Source organism: Polypterus senegalus, chromosome 12 (genome assembly GCF_016835505.1).
Source record: "Polypterus senegalus isolate Bchr_013 chromosome 12, ASM1683550v1, whole genome shotgun sequence".
In the NCBI taxonomy this organism is placed as follows: domain Eukaryota; kingdom Metazoa; phylum Chordata; class Cladistia; order Polypteriformes; family Polypteridae; genus Polypterus; species Polypterus senegalus.
In genome coordinates this window covers 60,084,389-60,098,026 of record NC_053165.1, presented here as the reverse complement: position 1 = coordinate 60,098,026, position 13,638 = coordinate 60,084,389, and the positions used below count along the sequence as shown (strand labels likewise).

The 13,638-nt window shown below is 35.7% G+C and overlaps 1 protein-coding gene across 6 annotated transcripts in view; it reads left to right on the top strand.

The window, feature by feature from the left end:
* The window catches only part of depdc5 (DEP domain containing 5, GATOR1 subcomplex subunit), a 70,087-nt gene that overhangs the window by 14,011 nt on the left and 42,438 nt on the right, over nucleotides 1-13,638 (top strand). For 5 of the 6 annotated variants that reach the window (XM_039771684.1, XM_039771686.1, XM_039771687.1 and 2 more), the window contains exons 5-20: nucleotides 1,932-1,978; nucleotides 2,064-2,149; nucleotides 2,363-2,446; nucleotides 3,658-3,707; nucleotides 6,770-6,826; nucleotides 7,837-7,906; nucleotides 8,126-8,204; nucleotides 9,710-9,771; nucleotides 9,861-9,930; nucleotides 11,144-11,216; nucleotides 11,532-11,635; nucleotides 12,050-12,124; nucleotides 12,219-12,353; nucleotides 12,692-12,753; nucleotides 13,165-13,238; nucleotides 13,356-13,425. In XM_039771684.1, coding sequence (XP_039627618.1) covers nucleotides 1,932-1,978; nucleotides 2,064-2,149; nucleotides 2,363-2,446; nucleotides 3,658-3,707; nucleotides 6,770-6,826; nucleotides 7,837-7,906; nucleotides 8,126-8,204; nucleotides 9,710-9,771; nucleotides 9,861-9,930; nucleotides 11,144-11,216; nucleotides 11,532-11,635; nucleotides 12,050-12,124; nucleotides 12,219-12,353; nucleotides 12,692-12,753; nucleotides 13,165-13,238; nucleotides 13,356-13,425 — 1,198 coding nt within the window. The remainder of the gene's footprint in view (nucleotides 1-1,931; nucleotides 1,979-2,063; nucleotides 2,150-2,362; nucleotides 2,447-3,657; nucleotides 3,708-6,769; nucleotides 6,827-7,836; nucleotides 7,907-8,125; nucleotides 8,205-9,709; nucleotides 9,772-9,860; nucleotides 9,931-11,143; nucleotides 11,217-11,531; nucleotides 11,636-12,049; nucleotides 12,125-12,218; nucleotides 12,354-12,691; nucleotides 12,754-13,164; nucleotides 13,239-13,355; nucleotides 13,426-13,638) is intronic. The other variant, XM_039771685.1, reaches the window with a different exon arrangement.

Sequence of the window (13,638 nt, the reverse complement as noted above, 5' to 3'; positions counted from 1 at the left end):
CTGCGAGTTTATGACTTGGTGTTGGATTACTAATGGTATTTAACATCATCTGTAAAGTACTTTATGAAGGAAAGAAAATGTCAAATTGATACATCCCTTTGATTTATCTATTTATATATTGCTTATTTCTCATAGTTTGCAGTTTACAGAAGTAAGCATAACAAAGATACAGAACAAATCTATCAATTGTGTTATGAAATGTTTTTAAGTACTCTCTTCCAAATCTTTTAAACTGAAAAAGACCTTTTGATATTTATGCTGTTACTGGCTTCAAGTAACATTTCGACATGCATCATTTCCTATTTCCTTTAATGCAATTTTAATCAACCAATTATTGTATGTCCCCTTATAAAATAGCACAACATGTACCCAACTCCTGTCTCAGACTAGCCTTGCCTTAATTTAGGTCTTGACTTTCAGTCAGTTATCGAATTAAGAAACTTTAGCCACTTCAATAAGGCAGCACTAGCATGTGAGACAGGAGGGGTTAACTTCTGGAATTAAAAATGTTACCACTTGCAGGCACCTTTGTGCCGTGAAGATTTAAAACCACAGATTGTCCACTGGGTTTTTAGGCTTTCTGGCCAATAAGGAATTGCACATTCCTGGTAGTCACTTGCATCCAGATTAGTGTGTCTTATTTAAAACTAGCAAAATACCCGTGCTTCGCAGCGGCGAAATACTGCCTTAAAATTTTTATTAACAACAACATTTATTTATATAGCACATTTTCATACAAAAAATGTAGCTCAAAGTGCTTTACAAAATGAAGAATAGAACAATAGAAGACACAATAAAAAATAAACATAAGTCAACATTAATTAACATAGAATAAGTAAGGACCGATGGCCAGGGTGGACAGAAAAAAAAAAAAAAACTCCAAAGGCTGGAGAAAAAATAAAATCTGTAGGGATTCCAGACCAAGAGACCGCCCAGTCCCCTCTGGGCAATCTACCTAACATAAATCAAACAGTCATCTTTGTATTTAGGGTTTTCATGGAAGGACTTGATGATGATGGTCACGTAGACTTCTGGCTTTCAGTCCATCAATGTTGGTGCATCATGATGCTTTGAGTAGGTGGTGGTGGCGCAGGCCAAAGAAACCGGAAAAAGAAACAGAAGAGAGAGTAGGGGTCAGTACAGCCTATTGTATATGTATTTATAAATGGAAAACAAAATTGATGTAACCCAAAAGAACCTACTCGAGCACACTCCCATTTTGTGGGATTTAATCACTCAGCATTTAGGCCAAAGATGAAGAAATCCTGCACAGCTTAATTTTCTTCATTCTTTTTGATTGACATACATATCCTTACCCTTTTGCATTCTTCTAAAGAGTTCACACTTAGGTTTGGCACGCACAAAGGGAAAAAAAGACATTTCAGTACAGCGAAAGTACTTCTTGGAAAACACCACTCTTCTGGAGTGGTATTTGTCAGAGAAGACAGTTGGAGCCAAGGAGCAGTGATAGTTTACGTAGTCCTGCATCATTTTGGTATGAAAACCTGGATGAGGATTTCATCTCTTTGAAAAACTGTTAAGTGTCTTTATTCTGGTCTTGTTAAGTAATTGAGAAAGATTGATTTATTCAGTGAATTTAAAGTAAGCAATCACTGCATTGCCTAACATTCAAGCTGCCCAATGTCTGCCAAGATCTGTTTTTTTTCCCCCATCTCTCCATGTTTTACTATGCTTGACATTGATGCCCTTGAGAGTGTCTGCCTGATATATGTGCAGTGTTAATATGCACATGGTGTTACTTGAGTGAATAACCAAATGTTTTATGACACTATCTTTGATTAGCTATTTAACTGTCTTACATGAACTACTGTGGTGTATGAAGTTGATAGTGCTTTAAGTGGTTGTTTTAGATATAGGTGGCTACTCTCTGCCTTGGATGATTTTTCTAAATATGGTCTTAATGTTTTTAGCCCTCTTCTGCTGCAGGTCAAGTCCCTTAAAGAAGACCTCCAGAAGGGTATGAGTCTCCTTTTGTTTACTTTCTGATTTGTGTTTGCTTCTTTTTGCCAACTGCTTGCTAACTGGAACCTCTCTGCTTTTAGAAACAATAAGTGTGGATCAGACTGTGGCTCAGGTGTTCAAATTGAGAGCATATCAAGATGTTTATGTCAATATTGTTGACCCAAAGGTGAGTGACACCCAAAGACTTTTTAAAAGTGTTTAGCCTTCTGATACTTAATGTATAATTAAAGAAAGAAGAAATAAAAACAACCTTCTTTACTAAATAGGAATATGGTTTGTCAAATAAGACATTTTATTCGTTGTCTGTCTCCAGTTGTTTAAACATTTTTATTGTAATTTAACTCTAAATTGTAAATTTGTTGTTTGTTTTTTTTCTCAGGATGTAACTCTTGATCTTGTGGAACTAACGTTCAAAGACCAGTACATTGGCAGGGGGGATATGTGGCGGCTGAAAAGAAGCCTGGTGAGAGTTGGGGTGGGGTGAGTGTGAAAGGAAGCTCTATAAAAAGAAATCCTGTGTGATGTGAAAAGAAACCTAGTAAACCTATTAGTAAGCGAATTCATATCCTGTAGGCAACCGTTGTAAGAGAATGACTGATTTAGAAACACGTTATCAGTCAATACTTTTATTAATTTATTTTTGCATATGGCACAGGACATAATACTGCTTTTTTTATGATTTGTGAAAATACATTGAATACTGCTAGGGTAGGGATGGGCGTTAGGATTAGATATGCACAAATTAAATTTTTCATTATGTAGTATCCTCATAAAGAAAGTGAACATTTGAAATTGAACAACATAATAACATCAAGACACAAAATCATGCAATATTCTTCATAGATACAGTACAAAAGGGTGCTGAAGTTTGTGAACCCTTACTTGTTATTAAGAGAACGACAAGATTCATTGGTTTAATTAATATGACAAGTATAAATGTGTGTAAGAGAGTCAACCTCAAGAACACAGTTTATGAGGTCCAGTATTACACGAAAGTATGAAGCCTGACCATTTTTGTTATGCCCATTCAGATTGGTTAAATATATTGCACCTTGGCATGATTTTAAGGGACTTCATGAAAGACAGTTACACATATGGAATGGTCTGTCTAAACAGCTGTAAATGGTAAAAAAAAAATGTTTTGGAATGTGTTTTACATAAAACAAGTGGTCTTCACAGTGTAAATGTGAAATACCCTCAACATCACTCCACACAATAACAAGAAAAGTCACACAAATGTTTAAAACAACTCCTGCAGATTCCCATAACTTCTATGTGTAGCTGACCTCCCCATTCACTTCTCAACAGTTTAATGCAATCTAAATAGCTGTGCCAGTTATGGGAGAGTAGCCAGGCGAAAATATTTGGTTACATTTGTTTGCTGCCAAAGCTGCTAAAGCATGCATCATAGCTGATTGAATCAAAAGGTACACTTATTTTCATAATCAAGAATAATGTATTTAAGTTCCCATTAAATAAATATGCATTATTTAATGCATTTTGGAATTGCACTGCATATATTTATAATATAATAATATTTATTTAGTATCAGAGTAATTAATCTTCATTAACTGTACGTTTTAAAGTATTTTTCACAATACAAAGAATGAAGTGTTTGATTTTTTTATTTTCAGTGCTGTATATTTTTTCTCTCTCTCATATCTTTATTTGCAGGTCAGCACATGTGCCTATGTTACTCAGAAGGTTGAGTTTGCTGGCATTAGGTAATTCATATTGATTGAATTGTAGTTGTAATGATTCATTGGCATTCGTCATTATTTTACCATAAATTCTGTTTTTTGTGATGTTTTTTGGAGTACAGTATCTCAAGTTAAAATTCTACCACTTATCCTGGTCAAGGTGCTTACCTCTCCTGTGTGTACATTTTATACATTTAATATAAAATTGTATCAAACATGTTGTGCCTTCGGTGATAGTTTTCTAGGGTTTTGTGGGAAAAAGAAAATTCTTATTAACTCTGTCTTTTAGAAAACCTTGTGACTTTCAGTGTTACTAGATGTATATTGAAGGAATAACCATGTGACAAAAAATATTAGCATCCATAAACTTGCATTGCATAGTTTTCAAAAAAGAAATAAGACTCTATGGTTTTAAAAATAGAAATGCTTGATGAAAAGTAAAATGCATCTTTAACTTAACAATTCAGATTACCTATCAGTGTAGCAAAGAAAAACAATAGTAGCCTCTTGCTTTCTATAACCCCAGTCAGCTCCATTAAACATAAAGTCATGTGAAAAAGTAACCTGAAAAGAAAGAAATTGAGGGTTCCATAATGGCCAAGTGAAAGCCCAGATCTGAATCCCATCAAGATGCAGTTGTGGGATTTGAAATGGTCTGGATAAGCAAGGCATCCCTCAAATGTCACACAGCTGAATACATTCTACATGGATAAGTGGGAAAACATTCTGACAGTTGATGTCAGAGAATGCTACTCAGTTTTAGGAGACCTCTCCTTGGAGGGTGTCTGTTAGAACAAAGGGTGTATGTACTTTATCCACAGATGTAAATGGTATACCTGTTAATTTCGTTTTAATTATTGCAAAGTCAAATTTTAATTTTTCTTTTCTTTTTAATTGCATCACCTTCATTTAAAGATACTGTTTAAGTAAAGATTACATCTTGATATGTCCACAAAACATTTCATGGTGTGTACTTACTTTTTCACTTGAATATATTTCTGCCTCAGTCTCATGACAGGTACAGTTGTTTGTTCATTAGGGATTGCTTTCCTTGTTTAAACTGAAACATTTATCACACTTCTCAAAAGGTTTTACAGGAATTAAGTGTAGGTGTAATTTGATATTTTGAATTGAGTTGGCAATAGCAAGTGGGGTAATGTGATTTTGTAAAATTAATATTCAGTTAAAAGTCCTGCTCAATACTATGCAAAGTTTATAAAAAAAAATACAAAGCTTGAGAAACAATAGTACACCATTGACTCAGCTGCACTAATTGACATGAAAGTGCATAACACACATCCCCACATCTTAGCCATGAACTCAAAGCAAAGCTTTGTTGAGAAAAAAGCAGCAATAAAAGCCTGGAATCTCACCTCTGGATACAAACTTGGACAACTTTTTAAAGCTCTCCTTTGCTGTTACTTATTCTTGCCATTGTAAGACAATAGTGCTGTACACTGCTGCCTCCTCTAGAGTACAGCACGTGACATGATGATGGTATTTAGAATGCACACAGACAGAGTTACAAGTGACTATAAGCATTAAGAGGTGTCGTATTTAACAGGGAAACTATGAGAGAGGATTCATATATCATTAATATTCACTAATTCATTTCACTCATACAAACAGTGGGTATTTAATCATTTATTATATTATTATTTACTAGGAGGCTTCGCCCACCTCCCCTGTGTTTGGTTAATTGGATATACAATTTGAATTTTTTTTTTCTTTGGAATTGTTTCAATTTCATTATTTACACTTTTACTTTAAAGCTTCATTAAAAACAATATTTTTTGCAGACACATTGTGACAATGCAACGTATAAATGCCCGTGAGTGAATATTGTTTCTGTTTCTCTAATAATCTGACTTTTTCTAATGTTTGTCCCTGTGATTTATTGATTGTTATAGCAAAAGCTATTCTCACAGTAAACTAAACATTTTAATATGAATGGCATATCACGATCTCCTTTGGTGTGTAATATTCGCGGAATATATACGTTACCTTTCTTTTTGCCTTTTAAAATTTGCATCACTTCCCTGAATTGTGTATTCTTTGTAATTCAACTTGTCGTTGCTTTAACTGTTGCAGGACCACAGATTTTCAAAGCATATGGTCTGTTATTGTGTAAATCCACGTTTTGTGCATAAGAATGATGCATTGCGAACTCTACTCATTGCCTTTTATTTCTGACCTCGATTTGTCCTGCTCTTTTTTCAATTACACCTGGTTCTGATGATTAATCACCTTTTGTTTTGCAGTAATGCAATCTTTTCTATCTTTTCTTTGATACTGTAGCGACTCACATGTTAAAGTGTCACAAAAGTTTTACTTGAACAAACGCTGACTTCATAATCCCAAACACAACTTTCTAGCACCCTCTCCAATCCCTCATCTCCCGCGCCTCTCCCCCCTTAACGCATCAATCAATACCCCGCTATCAGTCTTCCGTGCTGTACTCCACCCTCCCTCAATCGGACCAAACAGTCCCTTAAAACCAAAAAGGCCGCAACCTGGCTGGGACGCTGCCATACTTTAGAATGTTACTGGTTTCATCTCTTATCTGCCTTTTTATTTTTCTCCAGCGCCTTTGGGTGTCTATTCTCCGTATTGTCCTTATACGCTTTATATGTGTTGAGAGCACAGGATGTGTGTGCACTACGTGCTTTTACACGACTGACTGTTTTTTGATGGATGTCCTCTTACATGATATCTGTTGTAAGTAGGGCATGTCTTGCAAGAATGTCATGTTCCACGTCCCCGCAAGACGGCCCTGGGACAGTCTCTTGGCACCAAGTCTCATGTTTACTGTCCCAGCGAGACGCTCTGTGGCATGTCTCTTTTGTCTGACAGGTCTTTTAAATGTCTCTTGAGAACTTCCGAGAAGATCATGTATCGTCGCCTTGCTTTTGCTTTCCAGAATTTATTTTTATAATAGAAAGACTTGTATTTAGATAAAATACTTAGTCAAGATCAGCGGTAACTGCCAGGTAAACATCTCTGATTTTGCTTAAAAAATTGCTGTCAAAGTTATATAATGATGATTTATATCTCATTCATTAATTAGTCAATATCCCATATTTTAGAAAACAATTCCTGTTGAGTGCCAGCTTGAGGTACTTCACAACGCAAAGTAAAGCTAAGTAAGTTTGTGTTGCCCGGTCTTTGCTTAAAGGGTGCATTTTCTTGGTACATTTGGATTTATAATTTTCCAAAGTAAAGTTGCCACATCTTTACAACTTATAAGGCATTTGAAATAAATAAGTTAGACGGGAAAACCAAGGATCTTGTCAACTCAAACTATTCCTTTGAAGTACAATATATACATTTACATTATACATTATTCTAATTGAGTTTGATTAAATCAGTTGCAAATTGATAACACACTACTAATCTGTGGCTTTTATTCAAGCCTATGTCATTTCACCGACTGTGAACTCTGCAGCTACGGTTGACCATTAGGAACAGGGTTTGTGTATCTTTAAAGTAGATTACATCCTCTACAAAATGTTAGCAGTTTTTGCAGTAAAATGTACCATGTCATACCATTTTCCAAGCCTACTTAATCCATACCATGTATGTGGATGTGCCAGAGCCTATGCCAGAAAATGCCAGGCAGGAGCAATCCCGTGGACAAGGTGCCAGCCCAGCGCAGGGGAACGCACTGTCACACATGCACATACCAAATTCACACTAGGGCTAATTTGGTTTTGCCATTCCACCTCACCTGCATGTTTTTGCACTGTGGGAGGAATCCTGGTGTTGTTTTATGTGTTCATGCTATCTTAGAATAGTTCCCCTGACTTTGTATGATTTCTGTATATGGCAGTGGTTGACCATTTACAGAGTATGCAGTCTATGGCAAGTAAACTTGCCAATGTTCTCTTCTGAATATACAGTAATTCAGAGACCCTACATTTCCCTAATCAATCTTGATTGCCGTCCAGTGGCTTTTTTCTTACAGACTGGCATCCTGTCACAACCTGCTGGTCCAGTTCTTTATACAGGCAATCATTTTAGAAGGTTTAATTTCTGAAAAGTATCCCATTCATGTTCTCCAGACATAAATGGCAAGTGATACGACTTTTTCAGTGTTCCTTCAATGTCTCATTATTAAAGCTGAATCACGTTATTATTCTCATTTTCTGTTCAGAGCACAAGCCAGTGAGCTATGGGTTCGAGGTGAAAAGGTGACTTGTGGATACATCAGTGAAGACACCAGGGTAAGCACTCCTTTTCAAAGGTCTTTTGCGTTACACTTAAATTGGCTCAGTGTTGGCAGTCATGTTTGCTGTTGTATCTGATTCTGTCACTCTTACATGGTATCTATATTCCAAGGTTAGCGAAATTTAGCATTTTCAAGACACAATTCTACTTTAATTTTGTCATTAAAAATGCCACAATCAGAAATGTTCACTGTAGCTTCACATATGTTCTCCCAGGTGGTGTTCCGCTCCACATCTGCCATGGTTTATATCTTTATTCAGATGAGCTGTGAGATGTGGGACTTTGATATTTATGGTAAGACTCCTCCTTTAATTACAAACATAAAACATTTTCTTTTGCACCCTGTTGCCTTTGCTTGAGTTTCATGCTTCTCATGACAGCAAGAATACTTAAATATAAAGGTCTGGGGATAGATTAAAAAATTTAACTAATCAATCACGATTAATCACATCTAATGTAACTACGTAAGTCATGAAGTAAATGCACACTGAGTCACAAATTTAATGTAGAATCAACACAAAGAAATTAAAAAAATATAATGGCATAGTTTAATCTTAAACAATGAACTTGAACCTGAACTTAAAACAAAACACTACTTGAGCAAGTATAACCTGACTTTAAATGCCGTCCTAAAAGGCTAGTTGAAAAGAAGGTAAAAAGAAAACAAGGCCAATGTATTAATTATCAAATTAGTACAGCTTATGAGACACAGACGTGTCAAAAAGTAAAGATTAAACGGGTGAAACATCTTTGACCTTTGAATGCACTGCTAAAGACTGATTTAATTGAAATAATACTAACCTCTTAAATGGGCATACATTATAACTTGTGTTAAACGCCTGTAAATACTATCCTCAATTCTTCATCACCATCAACAACTTGATAATTATACTCCCCGCAAATGTTTTTCAACTGGTGCACCATGGAAATAACATTGTAGTACCCCTGCGCCCTGACCAGAGAGAGAGAGAGACACTCCTCAGGTGGTCTAAACCTGTTTGAGGGGGATGAGTGACTACTTGGAGAAGCTGACATAAAAGAAGCTCTGTGATAGTCTTTAATCACACTCGGACTCATCTAACCTCTCTATACTGTCTTCTGCTTCGGTGTTACAGCCCAGAAGCATGCCACTATTTCAGTCTTGCAACCCTCTACTCACTTGTTCACTCTGTGCTGTTTGCTCACACCACGCAGCTCCTTCTCATCATCATCCGTGCTGCAGCCGCCCCGTGTGACTGTTGTGCTCAGCCACAAACGCTGAGCAAAAGCACGTCCATTCCAGCCACTTCCACACTCAAACCCGTGTCTTGCACTCCTTCCACCCTTTTTCCCAGGGCTTCCTCTTCTCACTCATTTGTTTCTTTTGTATAATGCACTGCACCTTCTGAACACACAGTGTTCTGAAGCTGTCCAGCCACATGGCCCTCTGCATCTCCAGCCTGATCAGTACAGTATTATTGTTTTGTAAACACACATGAAAATGCTGCCCTGACAAAAGCACTGCCTGAGGCATTTGCTTTGTTGCCGGCCCTGGATGCGACAACATTTTTTAACACCTTAAATAGGCCACATTAATCTCAAAAATAAATTTGTTAACTTTCCCAGGTCTAATATATATGTATACATTTCTCATTTGACACCGTTAATTCAAGAGTTACATAAATCAATAAGTTAGAATTTGTATTATCTTTTAGCAGTTGATAGCATTTTTGATTTTTTTTTTGTTTAATGAAATAAAATTTGTTACCAATGTGTCTGTTCTACAGTTCTGAGTCCATGGTGAATAAAATATTTTACAGGTGATCTGTATTTTGAAAAGGCTGTGAATGGTTTCCTCTCTGACCTTTTTGCCAAATGGAAGGTAGGATGAGGCTGAACACTTTCATGTCATTACGCTTCTTTTGAAGAAGGTTGTGTCATTCCCTGAATTTGCCCATATCTCTCCCACAGGAAAAAAACTGCAGCCATGAGGTGACAGTTGTCCTTTTCTCCAGAACCTTTTATGAAGCAAAAACTTTAGGTGAGCTCAGTGCTCAAACACTTTTGCATGTAATGTGGCAAGTTTATTCAGCGGTTGGAAGGTGCATGAAATATCCTTCTTGATCAGTCTGACTTTATTTATTTGGATACATTTCAAGTAATCATTTTACATCCCTGAAATTATTCTCATGTATGCTGTTCTTAAAAGAATGTTTTTAATCATGTCTTCAGACTTGTTTCCATCGCAGCATTCTTTAATTAAGAGTTTATTTAGTATTTCTGTAGAATCCTTATGATGTTGTTCAGTTACATTATCAATGCAACCTTCTTTTTTTAAATAGCTGTACTAATATTAGGCCACATAAATGTATTCTCTTAACATATTATGGTATGGATGGAGTCACCCATATAAGTGAGTTTGTGTATACTTATTATTTTATACATAATAAAACTTTGTTGGGAAAGTTATGTGCTGAACAGATCATGTTTTAATCAGTACTTCAACTATACTGTAGTCTTTTGACTTGTAGGAAATTTTTACATGTTGACTATTTCCATCTATGAAAAGTAAAACAAACTCTGAGTATATTTAAATTCACATATACATTCAGAAATGGTAAAAGAAGAAACAAAACTAATCTAGGTGTTTGAATTAACTTTCTGGATTTTTGGCTTGAGCTGAGCCATGTCATTCAGTAAGACTGCTGTTCTATTAAAACCATTCTGAATTATTTTCTGAGAAAATAACTTTGCAAAGCGTAGTGAATTAGTACCTGTGAATCATTAAGAAGTGTTTTTCTTTCTCATTTCTTTTGAATGTTTTATTTTATCTGATATGTAAATGATGATCAAACTATACTTCAGTGTCACTATTGATTCATAGCTGGTTAAAAAAGAAACAAGAACTTAGAATCTTGATAAGCACATGAACTAAAACAAAGTAAGATGTACAGGGTCTAAGTGAACTCTCGTGCGGTTATATGCAAGTCTTTCTTTGTGAAGTAGGAGTAACTTTGCACAAGTAAAAACATCAGAAATGGAGGCAATGAGTAGGTCATTAAGGGATATACTTTTTTGTTATACTCTTGCATATTTCTGTAAATACAGATGCTTTATATCCAATGAATAACCACTCAACCTGCTTTTTTGTATGTTTCTTCTTAGGGTTTTAAGAATTAATCTTGGATGATTATATATATATATATATATATATATAAATATTTTTATTTATTTATTTATTTATTACTATCTAGATGATTTCCCAGAAACCAACCGTTCTTCTATCCGCCAGGACCATGAAGGAAGATTCTATGAAGATTTCTATAGGTACAATATAGGATTTAGTGTTATGCCAACTGAGGCTTTTGAAGTTTGGTTTCTGAAGCCTGAAACCTTGCTCCCTTACAAAGCTAAATGTAATTGTACCATTGTTTATATCTACAGTATATTTGTCATGTAAAAGCAAAGATATTTGTTGTCAAGCTTAACATTGAACAAGAAAAGAAATAAAACATGGTCATTAGGGAAAATGTAGTTTTATGATTTTTTTTTTTTTTGCATGTTGTGAGTTTATGTTATGTATTACAAGGAACCTTCACAGTGTAAACCAGGTTGCTCCTGATGTTTTATGTATTGTTGTAGAGTTGTAGCTCAGAACGAGAGACGAGAGGAATGGACAACTTTGCTGGTGACAATTAAAAAGCTCTTCATCCAGTATCCAGTTTTGGTGCGACTACAGGGAGCAGGTATGTTCTATCCTGCTGATGCTTCCAATTCTTCAGCTTTTAGTTCATAAATTTATAAAGAAATTTTTTAAACATTCAACCACTTTTTATACTATCTTTGGAGATGTGACAACTTCTTTTCATAAAGAATTTTTAGCTTTTTTTCTATTGATAACTTTTGCATTTCAGCCTTTTAAGGACTCTGAACCAGTTGTACTGGCAGATCAACTGTTTTTATGATTTAGATTTTTCTAGAAGGCTGCCTTACAAGGTTGTCATGTGTAAAGTTAAGAGTGTAACTTGTAAAATCATTTGTTTCTCTTTAAAGATTGCACATTAGAGATACAATTGCTTAAGTTCAAATTTAATAAGATAGGATTCAGTGGAGACTTGAAATAAGAATGTTTGTCCTCAACAAGACCTTCTGTTTTATAGATGGGTTCCCCAGTGCCCATAACTCTACAGCAGCACAGGGAAACTACCTGGAGGCCATCAACCTTTCCTTCAATGGTGAGTTGGAATTGTTACTTCTTAAAGATATTGGTATCCTCACTATTGAGCACTTCTACAATTGGTTGTCTTTTTTTTCTTTTTGTCCCATCAGTATTTGACAAGCACTATGTCAATCGAAACTTTGATCGTACTGGCCAGATGTCGGTAGTAATCACTCCAGGAGTTGGGGTATTTGAAGTGGATCGGTTGCTTATGATTCTTACAAAACAGCGCATGATTGACAATGGTGAGCTATCCTTACTGCACTACAGCCTGGCCTTCTCATGAGTGACTCTGAGAAAATGCAGTATGGTAGAAGTTAAACTGGTCACTGAGGTTATCATTGCCTCTGAAAGTAATCTTCATTTTTCAGACGTGGAAGGGTTGCTGAAACATTTGATGGTTATCACAAATGCATCACTATTTTTTTGTTTTGACATGAAACAAGATGTCTGCCTTAGTGATTTATAACCTTGCTCTGCTATAAAAAAAATTTCAAAATTAAAAACATTTGATATTTCTGTGGAAATATGGTGTAATTTTGGAGAACAAGTGAAAACTTTGAAGTGTTTCTTATGTTTACAGGCATCGGTGTTGACCTTGTTTGCATGGGAGAACAGCCATTGCATGCTGTTCCACTTTTTAAGGTGCGGTAAGCAATTTTGAATCTCCCTGTTTTTTTCTAGAATTGAACAAAAAGTCAATTGTATTTTTCTGTGGTGCTCTTTTTTTTTCCCCTGCCTCATTCCATTTTTTGGTTGATTCTAATATAGCATATGTGTTCTAAGTCTAAAGCAAGGCTTACTATACAGTATGTGTGGAATCCTCTCTGTTACATCTTATGTTTTATGATCTCCTCTCATCAGCACAGAGTGCTTCATTTTAATTATACATTTAAAAATGAATAATTTAGCTTTCCTTTGGTTATAATTTTTATGCACTGCAGCACGCACCCCAAGTTAGCTAAAATGTTTTCAAAATTGTGATTGCTGTTTAGGGACTCTAGTGCCATGTACATAGCACAAGCCATTGTCATCCTTTTTTCTTTTTTTTAATAGTTGCATAACTGGACCACTGCTGGAGACTCTCGTTTGGGAGATGATTACAACTTACCCCACTGGATCAATCACAGGTCAGCATTCAGATCATTAATGCATCCTGTCAAGCAGTAAACCACCCCTTGAAAGTAAAAGTAAATCATTGATCAGCAGAAAAAATTATACAAAAATATTTTGCTTTGCTCTTTTAGCTTTTATCCGTCTAAGAGTCAGCAGACCTGCAATTACTTCACACCAAGAATTAAGCTTGCTGGGAAGAAGGTACCATCTTTGTTTTTCATGAAAGTGGAGGTTGATGAAGGAAGGATATTGTACAGCTCCATATGTAAAAGCTGTGTGTGTCACATATCAGCTGGTCTTGTTGCTTGTTATTCAGTGTTGGAGCAGCTCAGGCTTATGTTGGCTAAACAAGTATTTCTCAGCTATATTAGAGTTGATGACATTTCACAAAGTGCAATTTTTCTCTCAACAAAA